The 22,485-nt window shown below is 44.3% G+C and overlaps 1 protein-coding gene across 2 annotated transcripts; it reads right to left on the bottom strand.

Moving 5' to 3' along the window:
- Nucleotides 1-8,798: 8,798 nt before the first annotated feature.
- LOC110088384 (claudin-4) lies at nt 8,799-18,388 on the bottom strand. 2 transcript variants are annotated; one of them, XM_020810622.3, is made up of 2 exons: nt 18,262-18,388; nt 8,799-10,139 (listed from the first exon to the last, which is right to left on the bottom strand). In XM_020810622.3, the coding sequence occupies exon 2, from the start codon at nt 10,118-10,120 to the stop codon at nt 9,476-9,478; it is 645 nt and encodes a 214-aa protein (XP_020666281.1). In that variant the 5' UTR covers nt 10,121-10,139; nt 18,262-18,388; the 3' UTR covers nt 8,799-9,475. The 2 variants fall into 2 exon arrangements, with proteins under 2 accessions (XP_020666281.1, XP_020666282.1); XM_020810623.3 differs by lacking the exon at nt 18,262-18,388 and adding an exon at nt 17,156-17,406.
- Between the last annotated feature and the right edge of the window lie 4,097 nt (nt 18,389-22,485).

Here is a 22,485-nt window from a genome sequence, read left to right as displayed (position 1 = left end):
GAAGAAAGACTCAAAATTAAATCTTATACAGCGAGAGAGTGCTTTAGATCAGTACCAGAAATCAAGTGGTCTCATATAAAAAGTATACAATATATGTACACAGGAATAGTGGTGAGTGGGTCATCGGCTGGTAGCCGGTGTGGTCTGAATAGACCATGCACTTATCCTGCAGTGGAAGGATGAATACTGTACTATCTCATGGTTGGAACACAGATTACTAGTACTCCAGGTATGCGGGATCTAGTTATTTTTAAAATTTAGAATCCTGAAATCAACCAGGCAGAGCCTGTTGCAAGAGAAATGTATTCTAAGGCTAGGTCAGCGTTTGGAGGACTAGAACCAAAAGTCTATCCGAAAGCTTGAAAATGTTACTTTTTTGGACTCCAGATCCCAGAATCCCCCACAACTGTAGTCCAAAAAAAGTAGCACTTTTAGGCATTGCTCCTTCCACACAAAAAATCCACCTCATGTTTTCTTCACTCTGGCAAGGTGAGTGGAGTCATTCTGTAGCTGTACTGTTGAGAGCTTGGGAATCAGAAATCTTAGGTGATCTACCATCATCCATCCAGAGGTCTATGGGAGATCCATATTGGTCTTTTGTCTGCTCTTGTTTTGGATCAAGGGAGGGTAAAGAGCAGCCCCAGGGTTACATAGCTCCCTCAAATAAGTTTTTGTGCTGTATCCCAAACGATGCTTGTTCCTGGAAAAGAAACAGTGAATTAATGTTCCCATTCATCTCTGAAATGGGCCTCAGGGATACCTTACACTGTTTTAAAATTAAAAATTACAATTTTCCCCAAACCCAAGAATAGATTTCTAGTTTTGCTTTTGGGATCTCTCCTTCCTTCCAGTGAAGAGAGAGGATCCCTGGGATGCATACGTATAGTTCTCTGTGTTTTTATGCATATCTGTAGCTCCTGAAACAGTATTTTAAGTGATTTTTGGGGGCTGAAAAGGCTGTGCAGCTGCCAGAAGGTGCTAGAGAAAGGAAATTGGGCTAAGACCTACTAAAGTTACCCATTCCTGCTCTGGGCTGTACTTATATTTAAAAGAAAGGTTCAGAAGTTTATACCAGCAAATACGGCAATCCCTTTCCTAGTACTTTGATGTGGATGGAGCAGGCTGGCTGTACATGGTCAGGAACACTTACTGCTTAGGAGTTAAGGTTGCAGCCATCTGTTGAAACATCGTTCCTAAGGGAGGAGTCCTTTTAATCCTGCTTAGAACACACCAACTGAAATCAATGGGCTTTTCTATATATGTTTATCTTATATCTTTTCTTTCCTCCAATGATCTCAAAATCTCATCAGTGGCTCCCTTTTCACCTCCCCCATCCTCACAACAGTCCTGTGAGGCAGATCAAGCTCTCTGAGTGGCCAAAATCTGTCCGGTGTGCTTCATGGGTCAGTGGCATCTGAACCCAGTGTCCTGAATCCTAGTTCTACAAGTCTAATAATCTGTCCCTACTACACACTGGTTATTTTTAATTTTAATAATATTGTGGTTTATTTTTGTTGGGACGCAGCACAAGATAATGATGATAAATTGTTTGACGAAAATAAAGAGATGAAGGATTCAGAAATACACCCCCCCCAGTTATTACAAAATTGCAATGTTAGAGGGAGGAGGTGAAGATAAATATTTTGCAACATAAAGGACATTTCAGAGACTGTAAAAGGAAAAAAAAGCAGATATGCTTATCCTGTTGATTGTGGATTCCTGTTTCACTCAACTCCCCCTTTTCAAAGACTTTAACACATACATTTTAGAAATATTTTCCTCTGAGGAAACTCAGGTACTAATAGTCAAGAGTGGGTGGGAAGAGCAACCGGCTCAGCTGCCTGCCGTCCTTTCCTCTCCCCCCCACCCGCTCCAGGATATTTTGGATACGGGCCCAGAAGTCGACCCCGGTAAGGCGAGATCCCTGCCTGGCTTCTTGGAGGGGTACCAGTACATTCCAGTGCCAGGCCGAGCCTTCCTCAGCCAGACACGTAAGGGACAAGGAAGCCAGTTTCCTTGGCATGGGAGACGGAAATCGAAAGAAGCGCCTCTTCTTTCAAGACTGGCATGAGATGGGGTGGAGAGGGAGGCTGGGTGGGGTGGGCAGTGTGAGGTTTCAACCAAGTCATGGAAAGGGGGCTTCAGGGAAGAAGTACACAGAGAGCTTGAGCCATCCCCAAGTCTAAAATTGCCCTCTTGTTTGCCTGCACTTAAGATAGGTTATTGTATCCCCTTATTGAATGAAAAAAGGAGCAGCCATAGAGGCATGAAACAAATCCCAATATCCCTATTCCGATGATAATTGCTATTAAGCTAACCAAAAAAGGCAAGAGGGAAAAGTGCACAGACTTTCAAGTTCACAGATCTCTTTGTCAGGCAATTTGTTACAAATGTAGGCTGGGAGAGGGTGGAAATGGGGTGGTGGTGGTGGGGAAAGTGCTATATTAAATCCCTGTGTCCTGAAATGTAGCGGAGAGCAGGAAGGCTAACAGATAGTTAAATGGGCCCTCATCTCCTGATGCTGCTGCAGCTACTATGACTAAGCATGACTCATAATAATAATGAAACCAAGAGAAAGGGACAGATTTTTCCAGTTTGAGCAGCAATTTTCATGTATCACTTTCTGCCTGAGAAGTAAAAAAGGACACTGTATTATCTGTTACTTCCTTTGACGAAGAATTTGGGTGTGGCCAGTACCAGTGGTCAGTGAGCCAAATTAGGGCCACTGAGAAAGAAGAGGAGGTATTAGCACCCCTGGGTTTGCAGAAATACAGGGAAACACTTCAGTAATAAAACATAAGAGGGACCACACACCCGATAGCTTAAAAAGGACTGAGTATGGGATGCAGATTTACTGATGGGCGGGCATGCAGGGGAAAAATGGGGTGATGGTGGAAAGTATCTTGAAAAAGACAGTTGCTGGCTGATGGGCAGGAACCTTGACCAACAGCATGTCCCAATGCTGCATTTTGGTCTGTGCATGTCTGTGTGCTGTGATAACAATAAAGAGGCCTGTGGCCTCTGAAAAGTAACAAGTTTCATTTGGCTTCAGCGTTTGTAGACTGAAGGGGACGTGAAGACCAGCAGTCGTAAGATCGAATCCACCCAATGGAGTGAGCTCCCGTCGCTTTGTCCCAGCTCCCGCCAACTTAGCAGTTCGAAAGCATGCAAATGCAAGTACATAAATAGGTATCACTTCGTTGGGAAGGTAAAATGGCGTTCCCTAGTCGCGCTGGCCACGTGACCATGGAAGATTGTCTTCGGACAAGCGCTGGCTCTACGGCTTGAAAACGGGATGAGCACCGCCCCCTAGAGTCGGACACAACTGGACTGAAAATGTCAAGGGGAACCTTTACCTTTGTAGACTGAAGAAGAGGCATGTAGTCTATGAAAGCTTATGACAAACATAAGCTTAAGACTAAACATTTTTAGTCTTTAAGGTACCACAATACTCTTGTTGTTTTGGTGCCACAGACAGATGCAGCTGCCCCTTATGATTATAAATCTCCTTGCGCCCCTCAATACAGTTCAATTTCCTTTGTTTCTTTGCTCTTTCTTGGCTTTGTCCTAGCACTCCCAAGACTCATAAAGAAATACCTTCATCCTATCTTTGTTTGACCCTCCTCAGCCACGCCCTGCTGTGTTTATGTTCTTGGACAATAGTCTAAACGCCTTCTGGATACTTTGGAGCAGAGATGAAATTCTTCCAAAGAGGAAGACTTGCCTCTGAGCACTGAATTCCTAAGATCTCTATCCTCAGATTAATATGGACATCAAGGATGTGCACTCTTCCTGGGGGCAATGTTAGTCACTTATCTTCTCTCCTTTTTCTACCTGCTAGCTAGACATTCTTCCAAGCTATAGTCTGCACAGTAATCTGTCCTATAAAGGTTTACTGGATAACACACACCTGGCTCAAGGACAGATGGGCTAGCTTCATTTAAGCCAGATCTTACCAACAGTACTTTAGCTAAATCTATTACTCCCAACCCATTCCCTAAAATCCTGTTGTGCATTTACACAAAAGGTATAACTTTTAGAAGCAAATTGCCATAATTTAAAGCATCTCTATAGACACTGTCTCACAACAGATATCTATGGAGATGACTTAACTTGCAGGAATTTGTTTCCAAAAATTATGCCCTTTGTATAGCATCCTTCAGTCTCGCGAGACTATGGTAACATGCTCTGAATGGAGGACTTGGAACAGCGTCTAATGTGGCTGAGAAGGGCAATCGAGAGTGGCAATCCCTTCCACACTGAAGACAAATACAATCTGTCCCCTGTCCAGCTCCCTGATTTTGCTGGTTTCGGGACTGCCTCTTTGCCTCAGCCTGCTGAATAAGTGTCTATTCAGATTTGTATAACTACGCAGCAGGACTTCAACCATTAAGTCAATTAAACCTGGGTAAATCAATACTTATCTAAGTACTGTTGAGTCAATGGCTCTGCATACATTAATTGGGTGTAATAAATGTATTTAGAGTCTTGTCTTTCTTGAGTGACATTGTCTGACAGAAGTCACATAACATGTTAAATGCCCCCTTTTAAGACAGCTAATGCCTGACATGCACCTGGTCCAAGGAGCTGGATCACTTCTGATCCTGAAAGGAGAAGACGTCTCAGCTGTTGCGCATTTTCAGACATAGAGCTTCATCATTCCCCTCCACCATCTTGGCAGACATAATCAAATAATCCATCCACACATCATGAGGAATAGAGCAAGTCCCACCCGAGATATATTACTGACTCAGGCAGAGGACAAGATATCTATCCCCTCCCAGCCCATTCATTGTACAGAAGCTGACAGGACTGGAATACTGTATCTTATTTGTAAATTTTTGACTGCAGTGTTCTTTTGAGGATACTAGGCTAGCTTAAGGGGCATAAGGCAGGCCATGTGTTCCATACAGTTGTGTCCTCCAATATCTCATTATCATTCCCCATCCCTTCAGCATCTGCCATTCTCCCTCTGCCTAATGGTGGAGCCAGGCCAGCTGTTGGCTCAGGCTGCTTTGCTGCCTGCCTTGTGTGTCTCGATCTGAGTTCACCAGCTTAGAACAAATTTGGACAACCTATGACCATGGGTGGCCTATGATCTGAGCTGGAGCTAATCTTACAGTGATAGGATGATATGGCTTTCTTTCAGTCCAAAGGACTGCCATCAGGCCTATCTAGCAAAGCCAATAGCAAAGGATGATGGCAGTTATGGTCTAGCAATATAGTAAAGTAACATGTTGTTGTTGTTTAGTCATTAAGTCATGTCCAACTCTTCATGACGCCATGGACCAGAGCACGCCAGGCCCTCCTGTCTTCCACTGCCTCCCGGAGTTGGGTCAAATTCATGTTGGTAGCTTCAATGACACTGTCAAACCATCTCATCCTCTGTCATCCCCTTCTCCTCTTGTCTTTACATTTTCCCAACTTCAGGGTCTTTTCCAGGGAGTCTTCTCTTCTCATGAGATGGCCAAAGTATTGGAGCCTCAGCTTCAGGATCTGTCCTTCCAGTGAGCACTCAGGGTTGATTTCCTTCAGAATGGATCGGTTTGTTCTCCTGGCAGTCCAGGAGACTCTCAAGAGCCTCCTCCAGCACCACAATTCAAAAGCATCAATTCTTCGGCAGTCAGCCTTCTTTATGGTCCAGCTCTCACTTCCATACATCGCTACTGGAAAAACCATAGCTTTGACTATTCGGACCTTTGTCGGAAAGGTGATGTCTCTGCTTTTTAAGATGCTGTCTAGTTTGTCATCGTAACTTACCCACACCTATTTCAGAGGTTCTTTTCAACGTACTTAGCAAGCAGGTAGGAGTGCAGCATATACAGTAATGCCCCTGCTACAACTGCACTAGCTGCCAGTCTGTTTTTGGGCCCAATTCAAAGTGCTGCTCATTACCTATGAAGCCCTGTATGGCTTGGATCCAGGCTACCCAAAGGGCCTTATCTCACCATATGAGTCTTTTTGGCACTTGATCATCAGAGGAGGCCCTCCTCTCTATCTCATTGGCAGTGCAGGCATTGTTGATGATGAACAAGAGATGGCGTTTTCTGTGGCTGCTCCCCGGTTATGGAATGCCCTGCCTCAGTAGATCAATCTGTCCCTTTCCCTTTTTAGGCAGGCTTTTAACAATCCACGAGTCTCTGAATGCCATTTTAAACTTAAGATAGTTTTTAATGTTCACCTGCTTTTAATTATTAAATTGTATTTTAATTAGTGTGTCAGTTTATTTAACATATAACTTATCTTTTTAATTCTATTCTTTTTAATACTGTGAGCTGCCCTTTGGTTGCTGTTATCAGGAGAAAGGCAGCCTATGTACATGGCAAATAAGTAGAACACAGAGGGGAAAAAAATACAGAAGCCTTTTTGCATCATCCCAGAACTCTCAAGAGTGACAAAACTCTATAAGACAGGGCAATACACACTCTTAAGAGCTACTCTGAGCATATCCCAGGACCAAAAGTGATGATTCAGAACAAAGACTGGAGTTTGGTTCAAGTCTAAGGAAGACACATTTCTTAACCTTCACGACTGAGATAGCAGACAAGTGTTGTGTGCAGCCTAACAAATGCCATGTAAATGTTGTAAGAACTGTGCCCGAGAAGGATCCTATTTCCTTAGATGATGGAATGGCCTGCAGGTGAATTTATTTTGGGAAACTGTCATGACTAACCAAATCAACAGCCAAGTCTCATTTCCACTGTTTGCATATGTGAATCAAACATGCTTGTTAATTTGATGTTTGGCGGCAGGATGAGTAGTCACAGCATGCAGTTACATTAAAGGTTAGCAAATAGTGTTATTAGAAAAATAAACTTCTCACCTACACACCCTGGGACTGTCCCGTAACCATTTAAAGAAGTATAGTTTCCTTTAATCAGTTACGTGAGCACTATTTCTCCCCTCCTCTAAATTAATGCTGACTTGTGAAGAGAGTTGCTGTACGATTTGCTGGTAATCATGCAACTTTGTAATGTTTGGTATCTTGTAGTGTCATATTTGCTCCCATTTCTTCTGCTTCTGCTTTCTATGAATAAATTAAATGTGCCTCTGTTCTTTCAAGAGATTGAGGAAGACATGCCAGATGATCTCAAAACAAGTTGTCACCACTGTTTATGATCAATCCCACCATACAAGCAGGGCATTTGACAGAAGCACCTATTTGCCTTCATGCTGTTTACAATGAATATCCCTTCACATCACCATAAATGCATTTACCTCCCCACTGCCATTTCTCTGACACCTTTTTGATTAAAAAGTATTCTAATGGATGGCCTTTTTGTGGCCTATAATGTATAAAAAGCTCATGCCAAAAAATTGTTGATTTTGCTCAAAGAGATTAATAGGGCAACCTCTTTGGAAATTGCCACCTTATATGGTTATTACTGTTGAGAATGAAGTGTATACATTCAAGGGAAGGAGAAACAATTCTTCGAAAATTGCAGGAGTCTGGCTAGAATCTCCAGGCCAGCATGGGTACTTCACATCTTCCATAGGTCAAGAGTTTGGTTCCCAACATGTCTATGTACTGTATGTAATTCAGACAATGCAGTCATGTTGTGAAAGGCTTCTGTGCAAGGCAGAAGTGGAGAATCTTTTGCCCTCCAGATGTTTTGGACTTTGTGAAACCTCAGCCAGTATGGCCAAATTTAATTACAGGTCTCAGAATCACCCAGGTAGCTATGCTGACTAAGAGATTCTGGAAGCAGAAGCACAAAACATGAGGGCCAGTAGTTGCCCAGTACACTCTATGCTCAAATTGTACAGATCAGAGCAGTATGGTTTTGGTTAAATATGATCCCCCCCCAAATAAATAAATATTTCAAATAAATATTCAATAAGTACTGTGCTGCTCATCATAGGCATCCTTCAGTCTCGAAAGACTATGGTTGTCGTGCTCTGCATGGAGGACTTGGAACAGCATCTAGTGTGGCTGAGAAGGCCAATTCGAGAGTGACAATCCCTTCCACACTTAGGACAAGTACAATCTGTACCCCGTCTAGCTCCCTGATTTTGCTGTTTTCGTGACTGCCTCTTTGCCTCAGCCTGCTGGGCGAGGGTCTCTTCAAATTGGGAGAGGCCGTGATGCACCACATGCCTCCAGGCTGAAGGCTCAGATGTCAGGGTTTCCCATCTGCTGAGATCCATTTCCAAGGCCTTCAAATCCCGCTTGCATATATCCTTGTATCGCAGCTGTGGTCTCCCTCTGGGGCGATTTCCCTGCACTAGTTCTCCATACAGGAGGTCCTTTGGAATCCGACCATCAGCCATTCTCACAACATGCCCGAGCCAACATAGGCGTCTGTTTCAGTAGTGTATACATGCTAAAAATTCCAGTCTCCGGAAAGCTGCCTGAGAAAGGCGGGTCTTGGACTTACTGAGGCCCCTGTTGTTGTTGGTGCAGTGGTCCTCTCTCTGGTGGAGATAGCCCAGCCAGCCTCCTCTCCTGACATGGCAGCTCCACGTTGCAGCCAGGGAGAGTGCTTGGGCATGCCAGGAGGTTGACCTGGGAAGGTCTCTCTCGCTCTGTTAATCAACTGTTTATGCATTATCGTTATATTTTGGGGCATAAGAGTCACACATGGATTTTGGACTACGCAGGGGTCCAGCACTCCTAATCCCTGTGTTGCTGAAGGGAGAAGTGTAATAATATAAAGTTTTTGTGAGTTGTGTTGTTGTTGTTGTTGTTTGCTTTGTTCCAGAGACACCTTTTGCCCTATACAGATTCTTAGGCTTAGTCTTATCTCCCCACCCCCACCATCTCTAAATCAGAAAACAAACAAACAAACAAAGACAAATTACTATATACAAAAGCCTGTAACTTTTATTCAGGTCATATTTCTTTTTTTAAAAAAAAACGGGAGGGGAACTGGCATCTAGTATGAAATGCATGCAAGGTCATTTTACAAGTTAACAACAACAAAACATTCTAAGAGACCACATCCTGTTGGTTTACAATATAATATTATACAAACACATCACAGCTTTAATTACCTGGTTTAGTGTAGTGATTTCTACCACCCCTCCCCCCACCCTATGAAAAGATCCTATTGAACAGGACTTGATGATTCCCCAGGGCATTACTGGCAGGTAAGAGTCATTCATTAAGCATCCAGGGGTTACAAAAAAAATAAAAGATCAATCACATTTATCATCAACTACTTGAAAATTTCAGATCCAGAGCCTTATCTACTGACATCATGGAGGGCCTAGATCATGAGTCCCAAGATGTTAACCTGAAGAAAAGTTCTGACTCCTTTAAGATACAGCTATACAATGGATGTGGTTAACAGCAGAAGGCAAAATACTGACGGGCCAAAATACATTGGGAAGTCTTGGAACAGGATTAATTCTGTTCCTAAGGAGGGACATTCATCACGTGGAGCCTCAGAAAGGATCCAGTCCTGCTTCCAAAGGAGATCCAACCAGCAGTGAGCTTTTAGGACGAAAACTGATTCATTCCAAGGTGGTGCTCCTAGACATAATTCTTGCTGGGGTAATCACTGCGGGGTTGAGAGGCAGCGGCTGTGTACCGGGCGCTGTAGTTGTTGCCTTCTTTCCTGGGGCAGTTGCAGCAGAGCAGCGCCCCTCCCAGGATCATTAAAGCTGCGGCTGCCCATCCAAGGTAAAGGGCGGCACCCAGCTCTCTCTTCTGGGGCTCCGTTACTAGCGGGTTGTAGAACTCTCGGATGATGGTGTTGGCTGACCAGCAGACGGGGATGAGGCAGAGGACGCCTGCTGTCACAAAGACGGCACCAGAGACGATGACGATGCGGGCCTTGGTATCTTCATCCTCCACACAGTTGGTGCATTTGGCTCCCACGATGCCAACCATCAGGGCCAGGAGAGCTAGGAGCACAGAGATGACCATAAGGGCCCGCGCTGTTTGGATATCCTGCGGTAGAGCCAACATTGAGTCGTAGACTTTGCACTGCATTTGACCGGTGCTTTGTACCACACAGTTCATCCATAGCCCCTCCCAGGTGATCTGAGCGGTCACAATGTTGGTGCCGATGAAAGCTGTGACTTTCCACATGGGCAAAGCACAGGTGACAATTGCCCCGATCCAGCCCAGGACCGACAGGGCCATGCCCATAATCTGAAAACCAGCGGAGACCATGGCTTCGGTGTAGACAGATCTGTAGAAACAGTGATGAAATGGCAATTAATATCCAAGCAAAGTTACTCTTAGTAACACAAGAGACATGACTTGTTATTTTATGGTGTATCTGTATAGAGGGAGGATGTGTAACATTTGAGGCAGAGATCTGGGAGATGTTTTTGTAGCGCAACTCCCAGCATACTCTATGTGAACTCTGGAAGACACGGAGTGTTGTATCTCCCCCCCCCCCCAAAAAAAGTAATATTCCAAAACCTTTGGTTTGAGGGCATCCACAATTTCGCGCGGTATCTGTACACACGTTTGTCCGCATAATACGCAATATTAAATGATAGGATTCTGTACCATCTGTTATGATAACAGCCACAAGCTTGAAAGGATCAAATCTAGCCTCTCTCAACCATGAATCTCCAGATGATGGTTTTTACTTCCCATCATCTCAGTATCAACAATAATGGGAAATGTAGCACAATGTATCCAGGAAACCCATGGCTGGGAACCATTGTAGTAGAAAGAGGTCTCTTTCACAATACATCCCAAACCTGGCTTCTCAAATGGATTACACCTCTATCCATTGGCTGTGATGGCTGGTGCTTCTTTAAGGTTCACAACATCTGTGGTCCCAGTTCTGCCTTATTGGTGTCTAGCACACTTGGTCGAGAGCAAGACTGAGCAACCTACAGCCTTCCAGATCTGGTTGGACTGCCACTCCCAGCATTCCTTTTCACTGGGCATGTCAGCCAAGGCTAACAGGAGTTGTAGCCCAACTACATCTGGAAGACCATACTTTCTCCACCCTGTGCTTGGTCTGATCTGACAAGGCTCCAGTTTAGTTCCAAAGCCAAGCACCCATGGAACAGCGGAACATGAGCAAACTCGGGAAATAGCAAACCTTCTATATGAGAAAAACAAAGATCTCACTGGCTAACCCTTTCACAGGCTGCAGAGCCCAATTGTACTGAAGGCTCCCCTCGCCAAGCCGGTTTCCCCTTGTCACTCCTTGGCAGTGACTAAGGATTAGTCGCACAGTTATACAACCTGTTTTTTCCAGCAAAACCAGGAGTCTACAACTTGCTCCATTGTCTATCCATCACTGGGGTTAAATATTAGGGGGAAAATCCCTTCTGGCTAAAGTGTTGCTTGGAACAAAGTCTTATTTACCAAACTACAGTTCATTCTTTCCCATGGTGTATGTGTGTATGTGTGTGTGTGGAGGGGTGTTAGGGGAGATTAGAACAGGAAGAGGGAGGAGGACCTTTCTCTCCACCTGGGAGACCAGTTAGTTCTTGTTTAAAAAGCTTCACAGGTGGCAAAAGTCCAAGAGTTGCAGGAGTCTTACCAACACTGGTTCCAACCACCACATCCCAACAATATGGTTGATGCTGTGTGGTCAGGCATGCGGTCAGGTCTACCTTCTGGCATTTACAGTTTTTGCTTGTTTGCTCATTTCTAGGGATCAGATAATGGCTAATGGGAAAGACCTCTGCACAAGTCCCTAGAAAACTGCTATCAGAGCAGTTCTTATTAATCCTGCCCCCCCAAGCTTCCTAAGCTTTGAGAAAGACTTAAGAAGCAAGACTGTAAACTCACAGCCAGGCACTGGTTCACATGCCATGCCCACCTATCTATCCTCTTGACACTGCATGAACAAGCTATGTGCTTCAACTCACCAAGGGCCTCCTGTTGAGTACACAATGTAGTCTTTGCTACAGCTGTGCCTGAACTGGAAATACGACTTTATATTTGCCCTCAAGCTAGGATTTGCAAGCCTGTGGTTTAAAGCTGGGTTGTGATACTTCTTTAGAGATACAGAACGAACCAGAGTTTGCTGGCTCCGATGTGATTGCAATCCATGTCTTACACTAAAGAAAATGCGCATCCTTAGAAATTTAGAGCACACAAGGACAGGTGTGGACCTTGTTCTCGTAACATCAGTCAGTGGAGCCCCACTATATCAACTGGACTTGGGAAATGAAGAATTAAAAACGCTTGAGCACAAATTTCTGGGGCCAGGAATCCCCAAAACATGCATTGTAAGAGCTCCAAAGAGTTATTTGTTTTTGACTACAACTCTCACAATCTCCCTGTAAGCAAGCCTGTGTTGGCTTGAGAATTCTGGGAACTGATTCCAAAATTATAAGTTTTCTAAGCTGTACTTTAAGGATGGGAGCTGTAGTCCCAGATACCTGAAGGGCTCCAGCTTCAGAAAAGGGTGATCTAAATTAAGAATATCTGTGTAGCTTTTGGAATTAAACAACTTGCATTTATTGAAGCAACACTGGAATACCACTGACCAATATATAAGCCCCACCTGAAAACTCTTACATATCTCAATTCCTGAAGTAGTCAATTCCTCTGGAATAGCATCTGGACTAGTCATTTCCAACCTTGGTTCCCAGATGTTTTTGGACTACAACTCCCAGAAATCCTAGCCAGCACAGCTAGTAGTGAAGGTTTCTGAGAGTTTTAGTCCAAGACCACCTGTGGACCCAAGGTTGGGAACCAGTAACTAGACATACTCTCCTAGAAAAGAATTGGGATTGATGGTGACAACAGAACTTCACAAAGTTACTTTCTAGGGACTACAGTTCCTCAGACAACAAATAGAGAATTCTGGAAGTTGTAGTCCAAAAAGTAAACTTATCAAGCAGATGCTGTGGCAGATGACCTTGAGTCTTCCCAGGAGATAAGAGTTTCCATGCAATATTCCCCCCCCACAACACAGGTAGGTGATACCCTTGCCTTTGGATTGTGCAAGGACCACACTGCTTGTCTTCTATGCTATCCCACATAACTCAGGAGAAGGTGAGTAGGTGATACTCCTGCCTGATTCAGACACAAAACCAAGCCCCTGACTCATCGGGTCATGCAACTCCCCTGTGCCCTAGTTGAAACAAAGCAAGCATGAGACAGTTGTTTTCCTCCCTCTCATGACGAAGAGGCAAGAATGATCTGCCTCCACATAGACACAGGGACCTGGTATAGCAGCACTTTTGCAATACGTGTTTGTCACCCTCCTTGGAAATGTTTCTAGCAGGTAACCAAAATACCTGCCCTGCGAACAACCCCCAAGAATTGCATCAACCACCTGCCCTGAGGTCCCGGAACTGTCATACAAAAGTTTTGTTGCCACCGGCACTTGGCAACCCTGAGGACTATTTAACTATTTTTGGGCTATTAGACAACAGACAAGACAGCAGTTGCCCTATTGCTAAGGCTTATATTTTTCATTGCCATGTCTTTCAATCAAGTTGTTCATTAGGGATTTCAACCTACCTCAGACTTTAAGGACAGGCTGCTGGGAAAAAAAAAAAGGCCAAGGTGTGTAGAAACCCGGGAGCAAATGTTCAGACCAGGATCTAAACAGTAATTCAGGGCACGACCACTAGAAACAGTTCCTTGTAGTTCAGTTTTATGCTTGCCTCCCAAAGCCTCCCCCCTCATTTTGATCCTAACTCCAGCGGATGGGTTCCAGGGACCTAGTGAAGATCTTGCAAGTCTAAGGTGTGACACTGTCTAGCTTTGCGTTACACGCACCACACAACTATGGCAAGACTGGAGTAAACACATGCTAGTAAGCTGTTGGCAGGAGACTCTGGGAATGATAGTCCAAAAAGTAACTTTTCCAAGCTCTGACATATACCACTCTTCCTTGTCACTACAGGGCCATCTCAGAGTAAAAGGCACAACCCCTTTTGCATTTTCTGTCAAGTCAGTTTTGGATTATGGTGACCATTTTCTAACTATCATGAGCAAGGAGCTTTAGAAGACCAAACTGCACCTGTGCCCTTATCTCATGGAGCTGTTATAGTCGTGATGCCCCTCAAATGCTAGGTAAAGCCTCTGTTAGTCTTTGTTGCTGGTTAACTTTGAGTTAAAAACCATGTCATGAACAGGGCCCTGTCTCCAAGGTTATGATAGGAAGTCCAGTCTTAGGGGGTGGATTTCATATAAATTCTCCCCAGCTTCCAACACATGGTCAGCAGCATTCTCAACAACAGAGTCCAAAGGACAGGCAACATAACAAAGTTCCTCTAACATTTCCGTGCAGCTACACATTGATCAGAGTAGAGCTGTGCTGTGCGTGATGATTACTATGTACTGTACCAACTTCAGTCCTTCCTGGTTAGAGTCACAACCATGAGTTAAAGAAACAGATCTCAACTGCAAAACAAGTCAATCTTTAGTGGAAACTAGACCCACACCTTTGTCCAGGTCTAAGGCTTGAGACCTAACCCAGAGTAAACCCAAGGTATTTATGAAGCTCGTTCTTTGTATCTCTTGCTAAATAAGGGCCGCCTGAGACAAAGACAAAAGCAAACAGGAACTAGCGGGTTTCTCAGTTGAAACTTCCATTCTTCCAGGAGCATAGTATCTCCTAGGAATAGTTCAGTATTTTAGGAGGTAGAATACTGTGTAGCACACAAATGGAAGAGGAATTCATTGCCCTGTTCATTGGGGGGGGGAGATTGCCCTAAAACTGAGGGGAGTGCCCTCCCGCTCAAACCCTCGTAGAGAGGGAATGGCTTGAGAGCTCAGCTGGACTAGCTATGGACCTGTCTGTGTCACCTGAAGCAGTTGCCCCACCTTGCCTAATGACTGGGGCATCCCTGCTGTACAATATTATTAACGTACATTGGAGAAGTAGTGGGAGAAAGAAGGGAAACTGAGACTGGCAAAATGAAACACAATGCATTGGAAGAGATCAAAACATTTAAAACTCTGATCTGGCCACCACAGGCATCACATAACTGACAGTTCAATCGCATGGCATTTCGAGGGTGGGATGTACCCTCCTGAAAATGCACTGGTGTTCTCAGCGTGTTTCATTTCAACAACATACAGTCGAACAACTGTTTCGGTGCCACTTGTTATGATGACACCTAGTATTTTATATTTTATTTGGGGATGTCCAAAATACAAACTGCACAGGCAAGTAAAACAAAGTACAGACCTACCCAAGAGCTGCACCCTCAGCTAGCCCTAGCTAACAGGAGAAGCAGGGTTGCGTGAACATGGTTAGTTAGGCGTTTTCATGCATTTTTCAGAGGTGAGTCTTGCCTGTGGATACACAGGTCTTGCAGTCTGAGGATGAAACTCACAAAAAGTGAACAAGCCAAGCTATGTTTTCTTATGCTAGCCGTATGTTTTTAAGGGATTTTCCAGAGACAAGAGAAGAGAAAAGAAAGGAGGAAAACAATGAAGACAAACAGTTGACGAGTTCAAAATGGGTGGCTTGCGGCATGTTGTGACTCAAGCAGAATTTGAAAACACATTTTTTTTTAGATTTAATGCCCCAAATTCCTCATCATTATGGCTACTCTTAGATTTCCACCAAATGCAAGAGACAAGATGGATAATGGGAGGTGGCAGAGCTGGAAAAAAACCTTACTTTTTGGATTCTAACTCCCAGAATTCCACCCCCATCCCCACCCCGGTAAGCATGGCTTCTGGTTAGCATGCTTGAGGAGTTTTTATGGGAACTATTAGATGGAGAATAGATTGTGGACCATGTTTTTTCAAATTAAGCCAAAGCAAAACACAGAATCCATTTCAAGCGTGTTCTGCTTTTCTTGCTGTAGGCTTATTCCTTGCAACTTTAGCATTTATATTAACAAAGCCCAACAATCACCTTCCCAAATGTGTATTTTTATATATTAAAATATATATAGCCTTGGGTTCAGTTTACATCACCTGCAAAAAAAACCCACTATTTTTTTTTAAAACACCAAAACCCTAACCCATCCATTTTAATACCATGTTCAGCCAGGGAGAGTTCCCACAACCTTTATGGCCACACCCTGAGTAAAAGGAACACATTTCTCTCCAGCTTGCTTGGCAGGCATCAATGAGGTTTAATTTAATCTGGTCCAATCTGAACTAAAATGCTCCCACTTTAAGAGACCGGTCTTAAGGAATCAACAGTCCTTATAAGAAGATGCCTAACATCTATGTCGTCATAATCATCCAAGACAAAGGCAGTATTTTCCACCATGAGGCATACCAGTGAAACCACCATGACTTTCTCAGTTAGAGGGTGGGGGAAGCCCAACCTTTGCTTCCCTACAATTGCAAAGGGCCCCACCTGCTGGATCATCACTACAGCCGAGAGTTTCAGTCTACACCTGGCTATTTCAGACAGATTCGTCATGCCTGCAACGTTGCAGGTGTATGTGAATTCGCCGGTTACATGGATCCTCTCTAAAAACACCTCAACATACGTAGGCTCATGGGGGCAGCCTCTCACATTTCTCATTCAATTCCAAAAAAACAAGATCTTGCAAGCTGGAAACTCTTGGAATCTTTCTATATTTATTTAGAAAAAAATGCTACAATATTTTAGTGGAAGAACAAAAGTGTTTAAAAATTCTAAACATTTTCTTTTCTGTTCTTGCTATATGTGGCAGCCATAGGCAGCGTACAGTATATACATTCCGCAAATCATTACAAGATGTGAAACACAACCAAACAACGTAGTCCCTTTATCTTAAAAGCCTTGCATGAAGGTTTCACCATGTACTCTATATTTTAACTCATAAATCTGAAGAGGTGGACGATGATCCGTGAAAGCTTACATTAAATCACAGCAGTTGGGCTTTAAAGTGCCACAACGTCTTTTTTTAAAAAACTTTTGTTTTGTGTTTCTTGTTGAAATGCTTGGTGACTAACACAATTACAATTCAGAAAACTTTCCTAACAGAAAAGGAGGTCAAATTAAACCAAAGCTTTGGGAAAGTTGCCTGGATTACAACTCCCAGCACCCCCCAGCCAGCGCAGCTATGAAAAATAAAGATTTCCCGGCTTCGAAGTTCACAATCTAACACCAGCATCGTCTCTTGCTTTGCCCAAAAGTCCCCTATTCCCGTATTCTGATATTGCATCAAGACCCTGGTGACTAGATGGAACTAGAAAAGTTTGCGCGCGCGCGGGCGCAGCTAGGCTTTAAAGTGCCATTCTGCGACGTGAGGGAAGCGGAATCGTTGCTTTCTGCGGAGTGGAAGCGCGAATTCCAACATTACGCGCCCGCGCACCCACCTTCCCTCAGCCGGATTCGCAAGCTCTTAAGGACAAAGGGGCACGCGGTCAGGAGGTGACTTGGCGCCAAGGAACAAAGGCTTTGCCATCACCGCTCCACTTTCTGCTCGTTAGTTACGTGTGTGCCTCAGACGGGTCCGGGGTGGGGGCGACGACGGCGAGAGGGCGGAGCGACCGTCGTTACTACCCGTCCGTTTCCCCCCCCCTTCAACCGAAACTCTCCCCCCCTCGTCTTCTTTCAGGTGGAAAGGCGGGGGGGGGGGAGAAGAGGTTTCTATGGGTCTCACTCGCCTCACCCAAACTGCGAGGCGCCGCCCACGCGCACCTTGTTGGCATCAAGGAGAGGGTGGGGAGGCAGAGAAAAGGGCGCTGACCCATAGCCGTTACGCTCTTCCTTGCCCTCAAGAAAACAACTTTTTTTTTACTCCCCAAGTTAGCGGGTTGATTTTTTCTTCCCCCTTTTAAGACGGAGTTTTATTCCCCGAAGCAAGGACGCGCGCGCGCAACTCCGGGACTCGGATTGATAGCCGCCTTTTACAGAGCGACGCGCGATTTAACTAAGATTACCCCAGACCACAAGCCTTGAAAAATACTCTTGTCGCCGACTACAACTCCCAGAAGCCCCCCCCAATCTAAATAAACTACAACTCAAAGAGTTGTTAAAAAAGAGAGAAGGGAACTTTGTTCCACGCTGCGTTTCGTATTAAGGAGGAAGAGCGATTAAATAATTACTAAACACGCTCTGTTTAGGATCTTTGTGCGAGTTCCGTCCGCGCTTGTCTCTTAACAAGGAAGGACGGCGATCTTCTTAAGTTTACCATATACAGTACTCGTTTTAACATCCCCTCAAAGATTTCTCAACTTGTTTTTTCTTCTTCTCGAAATTAGGTAAAGCGCAAAGGAGGAAACTGATGCTACATCCCAGCACCGAGCACTGTGGAGAGGAGACCCAGATATATATGGTATATATATATATATATATACCATGAAGTATATTAAGATCCTGGGGACCCCAACACCCACAATCAAACTTTTCAAAAGCCCCCGTTCTTTTTCTACCGAAGAACCCACCAACGCCCCACCTCGCTCCAATCTCTTCTCCTTACCTTTGAATCGGACCCGAAGAGCGCAGGTTCACCTCGATCAAGAGGATCTACGGCGCCACGAAAGGAGATAAGGTGCAGCTCTCCGTATGGGACGGCTGGCTATATACCCCTTATTTCCACCCCTCCCCGGCCTTTTCCAAACCACACCCCTCTCGTCCCGCCGTGACGTCACCGGCAGGTGAAACTGGCGACCTGGGACAGGAAAGTGGGGGGGAGGGTAAAAAGAGAGGCAGAAAGACGACCAAAGCCGAATCGCTTCTCCCCGGGTCGGGAGAGAACCAGGTCCATCGCAGAACTCAAGCGAAAGGGTGGAGGAAGCTCGTGAGATAAGCACCGACTCCATTAGGCACATTAGTCTTAATAATCGAAAGCAACGCCCTAGAAAGTGGAGAGAACTGAAAAATCTGTCATACAGTGCCATCGGTATTATTCACTGGACAGCTGTTGCAGATTCGAGGTATTCTTTTTGGTTTGCTGGTTTGTTACATGTATAAGCCGCTTTTGCTTTAGTTGAGTTTAAGGCGGCATACCTGTCTACAATCCTGCGAAATAGGTCAGGGTGAGAGCCTGTCATTGGCCCAAGGTTACCCAACCAGTTTCACTAGGGTAGTCCAGCGCTTTAGCCATTACAGTCATCAAGTCTGTTTCTGGCCTCTCAGAAGGAGCCTCACCAACCATGGGTGTCTGTGGGGATGAGTTATGGAATCAAAGAATCATAGAATCATGAAGTTGAAAGGAGCCTATAAGGCGATGGAGTCCAACCCTCTGTTCAATGCAGGAATGCTAAATCAAAGGATATCTGCCAGGTATCTTTTGAATGTCTCCAGTGTTGGAGCACCCACCACCTCTTCCATACTAACAATTAGGAAATTTTTCCTAATAGAGTATTCAATCTAAATCTGGCTTCCTGTAAACTGAGCCCATTGGGGAGTGTCCTGCACTCAGGGATGATAGAGAATAGATCCTGCCCCTCCTCTGTATAACAGCCTTTCAAGTATTTGAAGAGTGTTATCATATCTCCCAGTCTTCTTTTCTCTGGGCTAAACATGCCCAGTTCTTCCGGTCTTTCCTCATAGAGCTTGGTTTCCAGCCCCCAGATCATCCTTGCTGCCCTCCTCTGAACTTGTTCCAATATGTTTGCATCCTTTGTTCGCAAAACGATGACTTTTCCAGCTCTGCAAAATGGCTGGCTTCCCTTCACAAAATGGCTGTTTTCCGGACACAAGCTTCACAAAACAGCGATTTTAAACAGCTGATCGGTGGTTCTCTATGGGCGATCTTTGCTGGACGATGAGGTATTTCCCCACAGGAATGCATTAACCGGTTTTCAATGCATTCCAATGGGTTTTTTTCGCATTACGACGAATTCGCTGTACAGCGATTTTAACAGAATGGATTATCGTCGTCATGCGGGGCACCATTGTATTAAGTCGTGTCTGACACTTTGTGACCCCATGGACCAGAGCATGCCAGGCCCGCCTGTCTTCCACTGACTCCTTGAGTTTGGTCAAATTCATGTTGGCAGCTTCAGTGACACTGTCCAACCATCTCGTCCTCTGTTGTCCCCTTTTCCTCTTGCCTTCACACTTTCCCAACATCACGGACTTTTCCAGAGAGTCCTGTCTTCTCATGAGATGGCCAATGTATTGGAGCCTCAGCTTCAGGATCTGTCCTTCCAGTGAGCACTCAGTGTTGATTTCCTTCAGAATGGATAGGTGTGTTCTTGCAGTCCAGGTGACTCTCAAGAGTCTCCTCCAGCACCACAATTCAAAAGCATAAATTCTTCGGTGCTCAGCCTTCTTTATGGTCCAGCTCTCACTTCCATACATTGCTAGTGGAAAAATCACAGCTTTGACAATGCAAACCTTTGTTGTCAAGGTGATGTCTCTGCATTTTAAGATGCTGTCTAGGTTCGTCATCACTTTCCTCCCAAGAAGCAGGCGTCTTTTAATTTTGTGGCTGCTGTCACCATCTGCAGTGATCATGGAGCCCAAGAAAGTAAAATCTGTCACTGCTTCCATATCTTCCTCTTCTATTTGCCAGGAGGTGAGGGGACCAGTGGCCACGATCTTAGGGGGTTTTTTTATGTTGATCTTCAGACCATTTTTTGCACTCTCTTCTTTTACCCTCATTAAGAGGTTCTTTAATTCCTCCTCACTGGTATCATCTGCATATCAGAGGTTATTAATATTTCTTCCGGCAATCTTAATTCTGGCTTCGGATTCCTCCAGTCCAGCCTTTTGCATGATATATTCTGCATATAAGTTAAATAAGCAGGGAGACAATATACAGCCTTGTCGTACTTCTTTCCCAATTTTGAATCAATCAGTTGTTCCATATCCAGTTCTAACTGTTGCTTCTTGTCCCACATATAGGTTTCTCAGGAGATGGATAAGGTGGTCAGGCACTCTCATTTCTTTAAAGACTTGCCATAGTTTACTGTGGTCCACACAGTCAAAGACTTTTGCATAGTCAATGAAGCAGAAGTAGATGTTTTTCTGGAACTCTCTGGCTTTCTCCATAATCTAGTGCATGTTAGCAATTTAGTCTCTAGTTCCTCTGCCCCTTTGAAATCCAGTCTCTAGTTCCTCTGCCCCTTTGAAATCCAGCTTGTGCTTCTCAGAGTTCTCGGTCCACATATTCCTGAAGCCTACCTTGTAGGATTTTGAGCATAACCTTGCTAGCGTGTGAAATGAGTGCAATTGTACTGTAGTTGTAGCATTCTTTGACACTGCGCTTCTTTGGGATTGGGATGTAGACTGATCTTTTCTAATCCTCTGGCCACTGCTGAGTTTTCTAAACTCACTGCCATATTGAGTGTAGCACCTTAACAGCGTCATCTTTTAAGATTTTAAATAGTTCAACTGGAATGCCATCACCTCCACAGGACTTGTTCTTAGCCATGCTTTCTAAAGCCCACTTGACTTCACTCTCCAGGATGTCTGACTCAAGGTCAGCAACCACGCTATCTGGGTTGTCCGGGACATCCAGATCTTTCTGGTATAATTCCTCTATGTATTCTTGCCACCTCTTCTTGATGTCTTCTGCTTCTGTTAGGTCCCTCCCATTTTTGTAATTTATCATGTCCATCTTTGCACCAAAGTTTCCTTTATTATCTCCAATTTTCCTGAACAGATCCCTTTCTTTCAGTTTTCTATTATTTTCCTCTATTTCTTTGCACAGTTCATTTAAGAAGGCCCTCTTGTCTCTCCTTGCTATTCTTTGGAAGTCTGCATTCAATTTTCTGTAACTTTCCCTATCTCCCTTGCATTTTGTTTCCTTTCTCTTCTCTACTATTTGTAAGCCCTCATTGGACAGCCACTTTGCTTTCTTGCATTTCCTTTTCTTTGGGATGGTTTTTGTTGCTACCTCCTGTACAGTGTTATGAGCCTACATCCATAGTTCTTCAGGCATTCTGTCCACCAAATCGAGTTCCTTAAATCTGTTCTTCACTTCCACTGTGTATTCATAAGGGATTTGGTTTAGATTATACCTGACTACCCCAGTGGTTTTTCCTACTTTCTTCAGTTTAAGCTTGAGTTTTGGTATAAGAAGCTGATGAGAAGAGCCACAATCCACTCCAGGTCTTGTTTTTGCTGACTGTATAGACCTTCTCCATCTTTGGCTGCAGAGAATATAATCAATCTGATTTTGGTATTGCCCATCTGGTGATGTCCATGTGTAGAGTTGCCTCTTGTGTTGTTGGAAAAGAGTGTTTGTGATGACCTGCTTGTTCTCTTGACAAAACTCTATTAGCCTTTGCCCTGCTTTGTTTTGAACTCCAAGGCCAAAGTTACCGGTTGTTCCTTTTATCTCTTGAGTCCCTACTTTAGCATTCCAGTCCCCTATAATGAGAAGAACATCTTTCTTTGGTGTCATTTCTAGAAGGTGTTGTAAGTCTTCGTAGAATTGGTCAATTTCAGCTTCTTCAGCTTGGGTGGTTGGTGCATAAACTTGGATTACTGTGATGTTGAAAGGTCTGCCTTGGATTAGTATTGAATTCATTCTATTATTTTTCAGATTATATCCCAGTACAGCTTTTCCCACTCTTTTGTTGACTATGAAGGCTACTCCATTCCTTCTACGGGATTCTTGCCCATAATAGTAGATATGATAATCATCTGAACTGAATTCGCCCATTCCCGTCCATTTTAGTTCACTGACACCGAGGATGTCAATGTTTATTCTTGCCATCTCCTGTTTGACCACATCCAACTTACCAAG

This window comes from Pogona vitticeps, chromosome 6 (genome assembly GCF_051106095.1).
Source record: "Pogona vitticeps strain Pit_001003342236 chromosome 6, PviZW2.1, whole genome shotgun sequence".
In the NCBI taxonomy this organism is placed as follows: Eukaryota; Metazoa; Chordata; class Lepidosauria; order Squamata; family Agamidae; genus Pogona; species Pogona vitticeps.
This window is presented reverse-complemented; position numbering and strand designations above follow the sequence as displayed.

Coding starts and splice junctions, on each gene's coding strand:
- LOC110088384 (XM_020810622.3), bottom strand. CDS start 10,120: ATGGTCTCCGCTGGTTTTCAGATTATGGGCATGGCCCTGTCGGTCCTG.